At 36.8% G+C, this 15,894-nt stretch overlaps 1 protein-coding gene across 3 annotated transcripts in view; it reads right to left on the reverse strand.

The window, feature by feature from the left end:
• OSBPL1A (oxysterol binding protein like 1A) overlaps positions 1-15,894 on the reverse strand; it is a 246,807-nt gene that overhangs the window by 147,347 nt on the left and 83,566 nt on the right. For all 3 annotated transcript variants that reach the window (XM_068562862.1, XM_068562861.1, XM_068562863.1), the window contains exons 8-13: positions 14,045-14,106; positions 13,902-13,946; positions 12,979-13,052; positions 12,802-12,865; positions 7,280-7,378; positions 5,684-5,806 (exon numbers count right to left, since the gene is read on the reverse strand). In XM_068562862.1, the coding sequence (XP_068418963.1) occupies positions 5,684-5,806; positions 7,280-7,378; positions 12,802-12,865; positions 12,979-13,052; positions 13,902-13,946; positions 14,045-14,106 (467 nt within the window). The remainder of the gene's footprint in view (positions 1-5,683; positions 5,807-7,279; positions 7,379-12,801; positions 12,866-12,978; positions 13,053-13,901; positions 13,947-14,044; positions 14,107-15,894) is intronic.

A 15,894-nucleotide genomic window follows, 5' to 3' on the forward strand; every position in this document is an offset into this window, starting at 1 on the left:
TGAAAAAATCAGATAAAACCACTTATTACATTAACAATTTAATTTTGAAGTTAGTTTTATTTAGTTTCCCTTTAAAGGAAACTAAGAAGCAAGAATATGAAGCAAAAAAATCATCGCTGTAAATTAAAGTTGGTTGGTTATAGCAATAAGAAAATATTCTGAGAACCTTGACCTTACCAATATTAGTTTCACATTGTTGAAGGCAGGGTAATACATTTAGCCTGTGAATCTTCCCTACTTGGTACTCCTAATCTCAACTGACTCATCCCCAAAACACTTTTGCTCCCCCTAAATCAGACCTAAGTGCCAAGGTGATATAGGTACACATGCTTTTCACCTTATAAATTTTTCAGTGCTTCTGAAGCTCAGCTCAACCACAGCAGAATTACTCGTGGTACCACATTAGGGACAAGCAATGTTCTCTTTAAAACGTACATTACTCTATTTTGAGAGCTCCAACAACATAAAAATGCAATTCACTTTTTTTGGGGGGGAGAGGGAGAATACCTACATTGTGCAATTTGAAACACCACAGATACTGTATGCTGGATCATTTTTCCAGACATAGCCTGTAAATACACGTTTAAGGCAGGAGAAAAGTCAATTGGGGACCACTGAAAACATGCACTGCGCAACCAAATGTTATCACTCATAATTTATTAATAGAAAATTGTCATTTTCAGTCTATACATATTTAATACCCCTGCCCACGTGTGCGCTGCGCCAGTGCTACTGTTTTCTCTTTTTTCTCCTATGGTGAAAGTTAGCTGGGTGCACAAAAGCAAGCACTGGCTTCATTTGCAGACTGTGAATCTGTGATCAACATCACAGTTCCTGTGGTTACCGTTAAAGACAAGAAACACTATTACATTCATCTTCCCTTGGCATATCTGATAGTTACTGAGAAAAGTTCCCTTGATCCACAATTTATTTAAGAGTTAAGATAGGTCAGCTGGAGAAGATCTGATCAACACATACTGTTTTATAGTTGGGTACAAATGTGTGTCGTCTATTCTAAACAATTAATGCCATTTAACTGATGCAAAAAACCCAGAAAGAGGTTATTAATATAATTTTTAAAAACCACATTCTTCAATTTGCTATCATTTCCTTGTAGCAGCTACTGGTTATATTACAAAAGCCTAAAAATCTAATCAGGAAGGTTAATGCTTATGCATTCTTTGCAGAGCTCAGCATGGTGTCTCACTGACTTCTATGCCATACACCTTATGGCAGGTTTTAATTTTTCTAATTTTTTTTTTTTTTTCGCCATGCCGCGCAGCTTGCGGGATGATCTTGGTTCCCTGACCAGGATCGAACCTGTGCCCCTGTGCAGTGGAAGTGTGGACTCCTAACCACCGGACTGCCAGGGAATTCCCTAGGTTTTAATTTTTATTTACACTACATAAATGAGATCCCACTCGAGCAGTGTTCTAATACCCGAAGTGAGACAGTATTTTAAATCCAGGTTATCTGGCACAGAGCCCAAGAAGAGGAACACACCCACAGACCTGGGCTGCAGAGAGATGGAGGCGCCCAGGTTGAGTAGCCGGGCCACAGTCAGGACACCGGTCTCCTGCAGCTACTTCTGCCCACCCAGACTCCCGCTGTTGGTTTTGTTTAAGTTGATGTTAAACTACTCTATCAACCCTGACATATGAGAAAGTTCAAAAATGTATATCAAGGGCGTGGGCATCTAGGGAGGAGTGGATAGGGTAGGAGAGAGAGGTCATTAATGCCAGCCTATCTGCCACATACAGACAATCCACATTTGGTTAATTAAGAACCGAAGCATTAGCAGGTACAGACTACCATATATAAAATAAACAACAAGGTCCTACTGTACAGCACAGGCAACTGTATTCAATATCCTGTAATAAACCGTAATGGAAAAGAAGAAAAAGAGTGTATGTATATGTATAACTGAATCACTTTGATGTACACCAGAAACTAACACAACACTGTAAATCAACTATACTTCAATTAAAAAAAAAAAAAAAAAAAAAGAACCAAAGCAGACTGCCTTCTCAGAAATAAAAAGAAACTAATGATACACACAACACGGCAGGTGAAAGATGACAGGCACCAAAGAGCACATATGGTGTGATTCCCTTTAGATGGAATCCTAGAATGGGCAAAGCCAACAATACCTGTGATGACAGAGCAGATGAGCAGCTGCCTGAGATCGAGTGGAGGGCACTGTCTGGAAGGGGCACCAGAGAGCTTTCTGAGGTGATGAAAATGTTCTACACCCTGATAGGAGTGGTGGTTACACAGGGTATTTGTCAAAACACATCACACTGAAGATGCTAAAATGCCCTCCTTTTATTATATAAAAATTGTACCTTAATAATATTAAACTTTAAAAATAATGGTTGTAACACCCTGATAACTTTCCTCTGCAGAAAACAGCCCCGTACTCATCTCCAAATCTTCCTAACTCCAGCCAAATCCACTTCAAGGATAACCCCACACTCCATCTTCCCTCAGTCTAAGCCAGTCCACAGCACACTGATTCTTTTTGGTACCTGGTGATTTGTAATCTTCTTAATGTTGTATTTTGCATTAGTTATCTACACAAAGTTAAAAAAAAAGAAAGAAAGAAAAAAGAAACACAATACATGGAGAAAGGCAACTCTCCCTCACGTATTTGTCAGTCCTAGAGTCCCTGTTTTCCCCCTTTCCCAGTCTCAAAGCAACAACTGCTAATAATTTCCCATCTTTCCTGGGATGATCTAACCTATACAAATGTGTGTGTACATCCCTGCTTTCTTTCTGCCATGTAGAAGCATATTAGATACACCATTTAACACCTTGCCCTTTTCACGTAGCTATAAATCTTAACTATATCAATATATATATAAATCTGTCTGATTCTTGTATGGGTGTACCACTCTATCAGCTTTGAGGTGATGTACACTCATCTTTCTGCACATTCATTTTAATTAGAAATCATTTCTTCTTCAGTCAGGGAAGTCTGATATTACTTTCTCATTTGGTTTAAATTTAGCATCATCTGCTCATTATTTCTTATCACACAGGTACAGTTCAGAGCCTATAAGAATCAAGATGTCATCAACAAATAAAAACCCCACTCTCCTAGTGCCCCCTCAAGCTAAGAGCCTACCCCAACTTGTTCCAAAAGAACTTTCTACAATGATGAAAACATTCTATATCTGCACTGTCCAAGGTGATAGCCACATGTTAACTACTGAGCACTTGAAATGTGGCTAGTTAAAATGAGGAAATGAGTTTTTCATTTAACTCCAATTCATTTAAATGTAAATAGCCACGTGTATCTAGTAGCTATCGTATTGGACAGTGAAGTTCTGTACCAATACTTGTTTACATTTCTCTTCCATTTTTTATTTCTGAAATATTTTCAAGTTGCCATTAAGGCAACAACTGTAAGGCCAGTATTTCTATGATTTGTCTTAAACTTTTCTCCCCGTAGGCCTAACCTCAAGGCAGTGACAGACTGAAGGCTAAGAGAAAATGTTTTAAGTTTTTGGAGACCCTCATTTAGGTGGAGGTAAAGTGGGACCAAGAGTATCATATAACATGGTCATTTTTTCAGTGTGGACATTCCCCCATTCCCCCAATTTCTTATAGATCTACTTACTCGTCCAAAAGCATGTTGAGGAAATGAGGTTAATTTTACGTTAATTCGGGAAGTTTCAGAACATTCCGGTCCTAGAGCTCCTCATTTCCTTTAGAAAGTCTATAGACATCTAGAATAGGTCTATTTCACAAATTGGTCTGAGTATTTCCTTGCAACCGAAGAACCCAGGGATCGAGGGCATTTTGGAGCCAGTCTACCACAAGCTACACATAAACCCCCACCCCATACATCAAAGTTCATTTCAGATTTTCCCATTTTTGACCAACCTCCACAAACTGAGACAGAGTCAGAATTGCCAGAATTAGCATTCAAATTCTGTTGGACAAAGATAAGTGTATAACCTGCAAAACCTCAAGTACTTAACACTGGCTGAAACTCTCACTGACGTCAGGTGCTATAAAATCTAGAAGGCAAAAACCTCAGAGCTTTAAAGTTAACACAATATTCAAATAAAGAATAAAATAAAAGGTACAGTTGTGGCTGATAACCCTAAAATTTGAAAATTAAGCTAAAGAAGAAACATTTCTTCAAGTTTTTTAATGATATGCAAGTTAGTATGCTTTTATTTTACCTGTAACTTCCATTAAATAGGTCTTTAAATTACCATAATCCTGGGAAAGAAATTGCTGTGCTTTGTAAGCCCTTCCAGGTTTTATCATTTACCTTATATTGAGGGTGGATAAATAGGGAAGGATTTCTTTTCACTTAGGGAACTTGACCAGAAGTTAAAATATTTAGCACAGCTTTATTTTTTACTTGTTTAACATGATTTTGGTCAGAGATATTTAAACCTTCTTTATCTACCTGAACAGTTTTAATGTTATTTAGATGCTCTGGTAGATGTTACTTCTGCAAAGTTCACTGATCTGAAAATTATGCTTACGGCTGTCACCATAAACATATTCGGCCTTAAAATAGAAGGAGTGCTGGTAAAGCAACAGTCAACTACTGGGGAATGTCTTCAACAAAACATGGAAGGGCTCAAATTCTCTAACGTTCATCATAAATTAAGATTAGGGATCAAAAGTGTCAAAATCTCTTTCTTACTTTAAGGTTATAGGTCCCTAATAAAACTCCTTAGGTATTAGCAAACTTAAATTCACTAAAGTTGCTGATTTAGAAACATTCAAATCCTGCAATAAATTCATTTCATTAAAAAAAAGATTACCAAATGTAAAATAGATAGCTAGTGGGAAGCAGCCGCACAGCACGGAGAGATCAGCTCGGTGCTTTGTGTCCACTTAGAGGGGTGGGAGGGAGACGCAAGAGGGAGGGGATATGGGGATATATGTATATGTATAGCTGATTCCCTTTGTTATACAGCAGAAACTAACATACCATTGTAAAGCAATTATACTCCAATAAAGATGTTTAAAAAAAAAGATTAAAGTTAGTAGGCAAATTCATATGCTCTGACATAATTATTCAGATTGAAACACATCATCCTTTCGTAGTTCTAATTCTTCCAAACCCATTCATTTAAAAGGTATAGCCAGAAAACTGATGCCAAGAAAAAAATACCTATTTCACTTCAATTACTTATGTTGGTATTTCTCTATGGATGAGGCACTGATGTCACTTCAGATGAGGGCCTCTCCATTCATTACTGATGCTTTACCTTACCTCTAATCAGTGAAGTTACAGATTACAGGTGCTTTTAAATGAAACTACAGACCACGAAAGGTATCACTATGGTTGCATTATTTAAACTCTGAAATATACAGTGAAGTCATAAAGGGCAGTAAGGCAAGCAATGCATGCCCCCCCTACTGGCGGCAGCTTTCAAAGAGAATGACAATCTGATTACAACATAAAAATCTTAACCAAAAAAGATACACGCAGGCACATGCCTATCTTTAGAGCCTATTTACCGAGATATCTGATAGTTAATACTGTAACAGAGACAGCATAAGTAGCAAGAGAATATTACTGGAAAAGTAATACTACTTCCACTGTTGTGAGAAATCTTAATTTCAAAACCTCATATTTAAAAAAAAAAAAAAATTCTTGGTAAAACCTGAGTGATAGAGTTAGGTATACAGGTCAGGTTTTCCTACTTACCTCTAAGGATTCCTTCAAGTCTACAGCAGAAACTGCATCTTCCTCTTCATCATCAGTCAGCTGGTCCTGGGAACAGTAGTGAGTGCTGTAAGCAGAATGTTCTTCTATTGCTTCCAGCCAGTCCTGAAATAATACAAGGATTTAAATAAAAGTAAAACACACTTCTACTCAAAACAGATATTATGACAACAATCTGGGAAGAATAAAATGTATGTGGAGAAAAAAAAATTATTACGGCCTCAAAAAAACAAAACAAAACAAAACAAAGAATTCCCAACAACAAAATAATGATGCAGGTCTCTTGTCCATGACATGTCTGGATAAAAAATTTTCCCAATACTTTAAAAAATATCATCTATAAGTTTACATATTCATTCATATTAATACTGAAACACATTATAAAAACTAAACAATGGGTGGAGAATCTTGCACTTAGAATTATAGGTTCTCAACACTGTTGAATAAGTTACTGTATAAGATGCATCCAGAAACAATTTACCAACTTGCCATAAGCGCAAGACACTCAGACCATTTTAAGAGAGCCAACAATTACTCTGATGCTTTAACTTTTACTATGTTTTTAAAAAATTAGTGGGACTTCCCTGGTGGTCCAGTGGGTAAGACTCTGCACTCCCAACGCAGGGGGCACAGGTTGGATCCCGGGTCAGGGAACTAGATCCCGCATGCATGCCGCAACTAAGAAGTCTGCGTGCCGCAACTAAGAAGTCTGCGTGCCGCATCTAAAGATCCCACATGCCGCGACGAAGACCCGGTGCAGCCAAAATAAATAGGTAAATAAATAAATAACAAATATTTTTAAAAATTAGTGATTTCACAAAAAGATGGAATGTTTGCCCTAAAAATATCTATCTTACTTCTACCTCATTTCTTGCAGCATTTTTCAGGGTCAAATCTTACCCTTTTATGAAATTTTGGGACAGTCACGTTTTGTATTGTTTAGGATTCTCTGCAAGGCCAAAGTTAACTGCTCTGGAAAATAGATCCTTTTAACCCCTTACATAATTTACAAAAAACAAGATAAGTCTACGAATATTGTTTTGATCTAAAGGGATATGGAGTCTCCATTAAATAACTACACAATGAATTTCTGTCATATCAATCCCAATTTCTTGCTTGCTACTATTGTTCAGTTTACCACAAAGAAAGGCTGAGTCTACACTGTAATAAATTACAGTGTAATTACACTGTAATAAATCAGAACACCTGGGCTGGAGCCAGGTTCTGTTACTTGCAAGCTGCATGAGCTTGAGAGGTCACTTCAATCTTAGTCTTCAGTTTTCCTCATCTATAAATTCAGGGGTAGACTAAATAATCATTTAGGCTTTTTTCCAAAACCAATAGGGCCTCTTACATTCACAGAAGCAAAATTTAAAGAAGAAGAAGAACAGAAAATACTTGCAGGTGCATGTTGATAAGGAATTAATTCCTAAGCCAAATTTCAAAAGTTTCATATAATCACTCCCGTTAAAAAGGTAAAATCAACAAGATGTTAGATGTTAATATTGAGCCTACCTTATATTCTTTACATTCTTAAATGTTAAGTTTTATGAAAGATAAACAAATCCATAAAATTACCTCTCTTGTCTGCTGAAGGCTATTCTTAGGAACCCTGAAGCCATGAACAGTGTCATCGAAGCATTTAATAAAGAAGAGGCAGCTATCAGTGGGTTTTACCTTGGATATAAAGAAGTCAGTAAGACAACATCATTCATGCCCATAAAACAAAACCCTAAAATTATCTATACATAAAATTAACAATATTAACATGCCAATAATACCCGAGTGAACATTTAAAATACTGAGAAAAATTGATACATCAGGAGTATCAAATGCACTGCAGCTTATCTACATCACATCTGGCTTTCATATTCTTAATCAAAGTAAATACTAATAAATAGTCACTAGGTATGTAGTTTTCCTTTTATCCTGTTAAATATAACATAGCATGCGCTTGGGCTATAAAGTCCTTCAAATACAAGAACTCCAATCTCTTATTCATGCCACTCTCCTGAAGCTTTTGTTTGAGCTGAGTACAGAAAATGTTTGAACTGAGTGTAAAAGCATGAGGAGTAGAACAGGAAGAGCTGGAGTGTGAACGAGAGCTGGCCGACTCGATGGGAGAGCAAGCTGCCTTGGAGGAAAGGAAACGAGGAGCTTTGCGAGCAAGCTCCCACCCCCAAGACTGTTCACCTGGAACTAGTACAGTCCCCGAGGGCGACACAACAGCAGCAAGGGCATACCTGGACAACAGTCTGCCTTTGGAAATTAAAAAAGCAGAGCTGGGCAGCCATAAATACTAAAGAGAGTAGGGGAGTCACCCAATGGAAAGAGACAGAGATGGGAATCCCAAACTCTGTCTTTTCACATCTCTTACTGATGCACAAAATAGATTCCAAGCAGTCACTGAAATACAGACCAGAGCTGCCATCCAAGAAACAGAGTTTACAATCCAAACCCAGCCAAGAAAATGACCTAAAACAACGGAAATAACATTTAATGGAGAAAAATAAAGAATCCAGGATCTCCAGAACTTAACATTAAGGATACAATCCAAAATTACTTGACATATGAAGTAAAAAAGTGGACCACATTCTCAAAAGAAATCTAATTAAAAGGCAAAAAATGTCAGAATGGTTAATAGGGACCCAAATACACACTATCTACAAGAGACAGAAGATAAATATAAAGATACAGCTAGGTTGAAAGTAACTAGATAGAAAAAGAGATACTATGCAAACAGTAACCATAAGAAAGGCTGAGTGGTTATATTAATATCAAGCAAAATATATTTCAAAACAAAATGCATTATTACAGGAGATAAAGAGGACCACCACATAATGCTAAAAGGGTAAATTAATCAGGAAGACAACAATCATAAATATGTATGTGATCAGTAACAGAGTGAGAAATAAATAATTCTACAAGTATAGTTGGAGATTTAAACACCCTTCTCTCAGCAACTGATACAATTAGAAAAAAAAAAAAAAGGCAGTAATGACACAGAAGATCTGAACAACACTATCAACCATTATGACTGAATGTTTATAGGACATGACCCCCAACAATAGCAAAATATGCATTATTTTCCAGTGCATTCTCTAGGACAATCCATATGTACCGTCATCAAGCAAGTCTCAATAAATTTGACAAGATGGAAATCATATCGAAAATGTTCAATGACCAAAATGGAATTACATTATAAATCAAAAACACAGTAATTAGGAAAACCCCAATTATTTGGAAATTTAACAACACACTTCTAAACGTTCACTGGTTCAAAGAAGAAATCATAATAGGAATTAGAAAATATTTTGAACTGGATGATAATTTGAATAATCTAAGCTTCAACCTTAAGAAACTATAAAAGAGCAAAGCAAGCCCAACTCATGGAGAAATTACTTTAAATGAATTTAAAAAAATCAATGAAATAGCAAAAACAAGAGAAATATTTCAATGAAATCAAGAGCTGGTTCTTCGAAAGGATCAATAAAACTGATAAAGTGCTAGACAGATTAATCTAGGAAAAAAGGAAAACACAAATTACCAATATAAAAAGTAAAAGAACATATAACACTACCTATCACACAGACATTAAAAACATAATATGGGAATATTACTAACCCTAAGTTTTATAACCCAGAAGAAAATGGACAAATTTCTTGAAAGGCAAAAATTACAAACACCAACCCAAAAAGAAACAGAAAATGTGAATAGCCCTATAGCAACTGAAGAAATTAAATGTGTAACTACAATCCTCCCCCACCCTCCACCACCTGCACTAAAACCTCCTGGCCCATGTGACTTCACAGGTGAATTCTATCAAGCATTTAAGGAAGCAGTAACCTAATCCTATACAAACTCTTCTAGAAAACTGAAAAGGAACATTTTCCAATTCATTATATGAAACCAGACAAAATATCACAGGAGGAATATAAACCAATATCCAGCATGAACAAAAAAGCAAAAATTCTTAACAAAATGTTAACAAACAATATATTAAAATGGTAATTTATCATAACCAACTGGGATTTGTCCCAGCAATATAAGATTGACTTTATTAACACGCTAAAGTCTATCAATACAACTAATCATATTAACAGAATGAGTAAAACCATATGATCATTTCAATAACATGGAAAATAGCATTTAATAAAATTCAACAGATTTTCATAATGAGGGATCTCAGTAAACTAGGAAAGGAAAAGAACTTACTCAACCAGATTAAGGGCTTCATATGTTCAAGCCCTAATCCCCAATGAAACTACATTTGGAGATAGGGCTTTTATAAGAGGTAATTAAGGTAAAATGAGATCATATGGGTGGAACTCTAATCCAGTATGACTGCTGTCCTTACAAGGAGAGGAAGAGAGATCAGGGATGACTGCACACAGAGAAAAAGTCACGTGAGGACAAAGCAAGGAGGCCGCCACCTGCAAGCCAAGGAGAAAGGCCTCAGGAGAAACCGATGCCTCAGTGTCAGAGCTAAAACTATAAAAACTCTTGTAAGAAAACTTGGGAAGAAAGCTTCATGACATTGGACTTGGCAGTGGTTTCCTGGATGTGATACCAACAGCGCAAGTGACAAAAGAAAAAACATAAACTGGACTATATAAGAAATAAAAACTTCTATGCATCAATGGACATTATCAGCAGAGTGAAAAGACAACCCATGAAACTGGAGACAATATGTACAAATCACGTATCTGATAAGGGGTTAATATCCAGAATATACAAAGAACTCCTACAACTCAACACCAACAAGAAAAAAAAAAAAAAACTGATTAAAAAATGGGCAAGAGATTTAAACAGACATTTCTCCAAAAACAACATACAAATGGTCAATAAGTACATGAAAAAATGGTCAACATCACTAGTCATCAGGGAAATGGAAATCAAACTACAATTAGATACTACCTCATACCTATTAGAATGGCAAACAAACAAAACCCACAGGAAAAAAAAAGTGTTGTGGTGAGGATGTGGAGAAATTGGAGCACTATTGGTATGAATGTAAAATGGTGCAGATGTTATGGAAAACAGTATGGAAGTTCCTTAAAAAATTAAAAATGGAACTACCATATGACCCACCAATTCCACATCTAGGTATATATCCGGAAGAAATGAAAGCAGGATCTTGGTGAGACATTTTCACTCCCGTGTTTATAGCAGCATTATTCACAGTAACCAAAAGGTAGAAGCAACTCAAAACATCCATTGATAGAGGAATGGATAAAGAAAATGTGGTCTATGCATAACAATGCAATATTATTCAGCCTTAAAAAAAGAAATCCTGTCATGTGTTATAACATGGATGAACCTTGAGGACATTATGCTAAGTGAAATAAGCCAGACAAATACTGTATAATTCCACTCATGTGAGGTATCTAAAGTAGTCAAAAGCATAGAAACAAAGTAGAATGGGGTTGCCAGGGGGTGGGAAATAGAGAGGCGCTATTCAACGGGTATCAAGTTTCAGTTCTGCAAGATGAAAAAGTTCTAGAGACCTACTGTACAACAAAGTGAATAGAGTTAATGCTACTGAACTTAAAAATGGTTAAGACGGTAAGTTTTATGTTATGTGTATTTTACCACAATTAAACAAAATTTATAGGTGTAAACACCTGTATTAGAAAAGAAAAAAAGTCTCAAATCAATAACCTAAGCTTCTACCTTAAGAGTCTAGAAAGTGAACAGAGCCTGCCTCATAGTAGTCACTGAATGCCTGTTACCTTGTATCAATATGGATTCATAAATGTAGCCTCTAAGTAGACACTTATACAAGAAGCAAAAGTTATATAACAAGGTGAAGCATAACACAGCAGAAGCTATCAATTCTAAAGAAGTTAAAAACCGGGAAATTTTAAAAGAGTGAGGGAGCAACTTGTCTAATTTTTTGTTTTAAGATAGACAAACCTTAGTGTTAAATAAATGAATCAAAAGCTGGAACAGAAGAGAACGGCCGGGACTGCACTAACAGAAGAAACGAGAAGATTAGACGGCTAAGACTAGAGAGCCGTTCCCTGGCCCTCTGGTCTAATGCGAAGGGAGGAAGGGGAGCGAGGACACTAAGGGACCAGCCTGTGGAAGGAGGCCTGAGTGCAGGCGCAGGTGACTGAGCCTGTGACGGCCCAAGGGCGACACTGCTGGCCCTCCGGGAGTTCACACGGAAAGGCAGGGGCTGTGCTCTGAAGAGCGGGTGCACCGCCGTGGCATGTTGACAACCCTGAAGAACTTGAAGCAGCAAGCAAAAAAGTATGTCTAGGCTCCAGTCTTAGACTAATCTCAAAGGAGGAAAAAATTCTTTCTCCTGGCTGGTAAAAGCAAAACAGCCAGAAGTGAATATGGAGAACCTAAAAATCCCAATTTTGATATAGGCTTTAAATTTTACCACCAGAAAAATTTCCATTTTCCAGATTTACCCATGTACAAATACATGCATGCCTACACATATGTATGTAGATATGCATATGCATACATTATGTGCGAATATATACACATACATAAGTATATACATACACATACAAAATGGTAAAAGTTCTGTATAAATGTTTTTGGATCACGCATCTCTTATTCCACAATACGTAGAGATGTTTTTTAACTTGATTATATTTTTTAAATGGAATTCCACAACTTTACTTGTTCTCAAATAAAAACATATACAGTCATCCCTCGGTATCTGCGGGGGGACTGGTTCCAGGACACCTGAAGGATACCAAAATCCACGGCAGCACAAGGTCCTTATCTAAAATGGCATAGTATTTGCATACAACCTATGCACATCCTCCTGCTTACTTTAAATCATCTCTAGATTACTTATAATACCTAATACAATGTAAATGCTATGTAAATAGTTGCTGGTACACGGCAAATTCAAATTTTGCTTTTTGGAACTTTCTGGAATTCCTTTTCCTATACAGTTTTGATCCACAGTTGGTTGAATTAGCAGATGCAGAACTCGCAGATATGGAGGGCCAACTCAACTGCATTAAGTGCCTTCTACCCCAAGATTTAACAAGGCAGCTTATACCAATGATTCAGGGCAATCACTTGCAGGACTGATTTCACAGTTTAAGCAAAAGATGCATGTGTCATCCTACCGTGCATACTGCTTGAGTTAGGTGTTTGCATCCCTGGCGATAAATATTATGGACTGCATCGGGCCTTCAAAATAAATATAAATTATCAAGGCAAAAGGAAAAGAGATTAGTGAAAACTTTTAATCGTTCAAAATTTAGATGCTGAAATTCAACAAGTGTTAGGATCATAATACTTACTGTTTCCTATACCATGAGAGGACTCCATGTTCTAACACTACCCAGAATAATCTCCAGCCAAAAAATCTTGAACTCTAAGGGAAAAACAACAAAGATTTGTCCAGGTTGATACATCTAGATTCAAATACTTGACTGATAAAAAGTAATTAAGTTATGACAGTTCTATCTGAGCCTTCCATCCAGACAGTACCACTGCACACTCAAAAATGAACAAACATGAACTGAGGAACTGGGTGCAGAAATGAAAACATACTACTACAGAGTGACAGGAACAGAAGAAATGCCATATTGGTAAGATCAACGATCAACAGTTTATAGCTCTGACAATACTGTGCAAGGATATTTATAGGAAATATATCAGTTGTGGGCTTCAAAGACAATTTCCTCAAAGGCCTGAATGAGTTTCTAAAAAAAGAGAATTATCCTAAATTTTATACAATATAAACATACATGTACATAAATATATAGAAGGAGCAGTTGCAAATGCAGAAGAAACTATATGCTCCAAAATAGTTAATTCTAGAAAATAACTGAACTCCAAAAAGCAAAGAAATTTTTAGAAACAGAAAGATTTTATGTGTGTGCTCTGTGACAATTCAAATATTAAATTCCTCCTGAGTCCTCCATGGATCAATGTTCATAACAGAGATGATACTGTAACCCTATGCTTAAGTAAGAAAAAAAGAATTCCTCCACTCTTCTCTGTACAAACTTGGTCACCTAAAAGTGTTAGACCAACAGTTAATTGCTACAATCACTGGATGCCTAATAAAGTCCAGCAGTATAAAAAAATGGTTTACATGATAAGATCGAATAATTATTAAATCACATATACTTCAAAAAATAATGAAAAAGAATTTTAAAAAGAGAGCACCTGCGAATCTTTTTTCCAGTTTTATAATTAAAAAACCATCCCAACCTACCTTCCAGAGAGGGCCTTCATATCGTTTCAATGCTTTGTAGATGGCCTATCGGAAAAACATGTTTTCATTAAAAACGCATCTATGTATTTCAAGAATTCAAAATTTTTTTCTACATTATATAAATGAAATCCTTTACCACATACCTTATTACCAACAAGAACATGTTTCATTTCAGCACCCTGGGCAAGATCAAGAGGTTTCTGATCTGTGTAAAATACAAGGAAAAAAACCATCAAGAGCTTAACTCTACTATAAAATTGATGCTTGTATTGTAGCACATAATATTCTTTCATTATTCCATCAACTACACCCCAAATCACCGACCTGAAGCTGCCGTCTCAGTTCTTTACAGCATCCTTTTCAGTAACTATTAAGCCAGCAAATCAAACTATGAACACTCTGTACAGGTTTTGTGATCTTTCAAGCTTTCTTGCCTTGAGTCACTGTATCAGTTTCCTATGGCTGTTGTAACAAATTACAACATATTTACTGGTTTAAAACAATACAAATTATTCTCTTACAGTTCAGGAGGTCAGAAATCTACAGTCAGTTTCACTGGGCTAATAATCAAGGTGTTGGCAGGGCTGCCTTCCTCTGGAGGCTCTTGAGGAGAACCTGTTCCCTTGCCTTTTCCAGAGGTCCCCTACATCCCCTTGATTCGTGGTCCCTCCCTCCATCTTCAAAGTGCATCATTCCAACCTCTGCTTCCATGCTTACATTTTTCTCCCTTAATATTCTGATCCTCCTGCCTCCTCCCCAAAAAGGAAGGACCCTTGTGATTACATTGGGCCCACCTAGAGAACTCAAGATTATCTCGCTATCTCAAGATACTTAACTAATCACATCACTGGGGGAGTATTATTCAGCCACCACAGCTGCTCTTAAGCTACCTCACTGGAGAACAGGTAGCAGAGACAACTCACAGAGTAACGGTGTGATGGTCCACAATTGAGGACAAAAGGAAAAAGTGGTAACTGAGAATGAAACCAGCAAGGTATCATGGTAACTTTCTCAAGCCTACACATGCAAGCACTCTACGTTTTGCCAAACAACAAAAACGCAATTTGTTTGTAAGTTATTTACTGAGTTCTGAAGTGAGCAGGACACTATATGAAGGATGCAAACTAAAAAAATAATCGTCTCATAACCTCAAAGAGCTTCTAATTACTAGAGAAACAAAAGCTAAACATAAAAATTTAAAACAAAAAAAACAGCCCCTTCATGATAACATATCAGACTGGAACTCTGGAACTCTATTTATGCAGTAAGGTGATAACATTCTATCAAATAACCTTTTTATAAATGGCAAACACCTGGTACATGTTGGACAATTTCTTGTAAAACTATCTCCTAATGAGAGTCTATTATGTGCCAATTAATATTTTAGGCACTGGGGACTCAGTAGTGAACATGACCGAAAAAATTGGGTGGGGGGAGGCGTAGAAAAAGGGAAAGACAGACAACTTAATAAAAAAAGGATATAGCAAATAAACCATGGTATGCCAACATTTTTAAGTGAATGTTCTGAGAGAATGACTGGAATACCACTTTAGATTGGAGACCGGGGGACTGATCGAGGAAAGCCTCTCTCTGAGGGAGGGATGTTTAAGCTGAAAGGAAGGATCCAGCCTTGTGAGAATATAGGGGAAGGGCATTGCAAGCAGAGGGGACAGCTGATGCAAAGGCCCTGAGGTAGCAACAATTAGGTGGGCAAGAGAGAAAGGCAAAGAAAGAAAGAAGCCACATCATAAAAGGCCTCTGTGGGTCAGACCTTTGTGAACCAGTAAAAGGAGTTTGGGTTTTATTCTAAAAACGATGGAAAGCCACTGAAAGGTTTTAGGTAAAAGAACAGCATGATCTGACTTATGTTTCAAACTCTGTCGAAGTGCTAAAAGAACTTAATCAGAACACCTGGGGAAATGTGAACTTTGGCTGTTTGATGATTTTGAGAAATTATAAAATTATTAATAGGATAATGCCATTGTGGCTATTT

This window comes from Eschrichtius robustus, chromosome 14 (genome assembly GCF_028021215.1).
Source record: "Eschrichtius robustus isolate mEscRob2 chromosome 14, mEscRob2.pri, whole genome shotgun sequence".
Lineage (NCBI taxonomy): Eukaryota > Metazoa > Chordata > Mammalia > Artiodactyla > Eschrichtiidae > Eschrichtius > Eschrichtius robustus.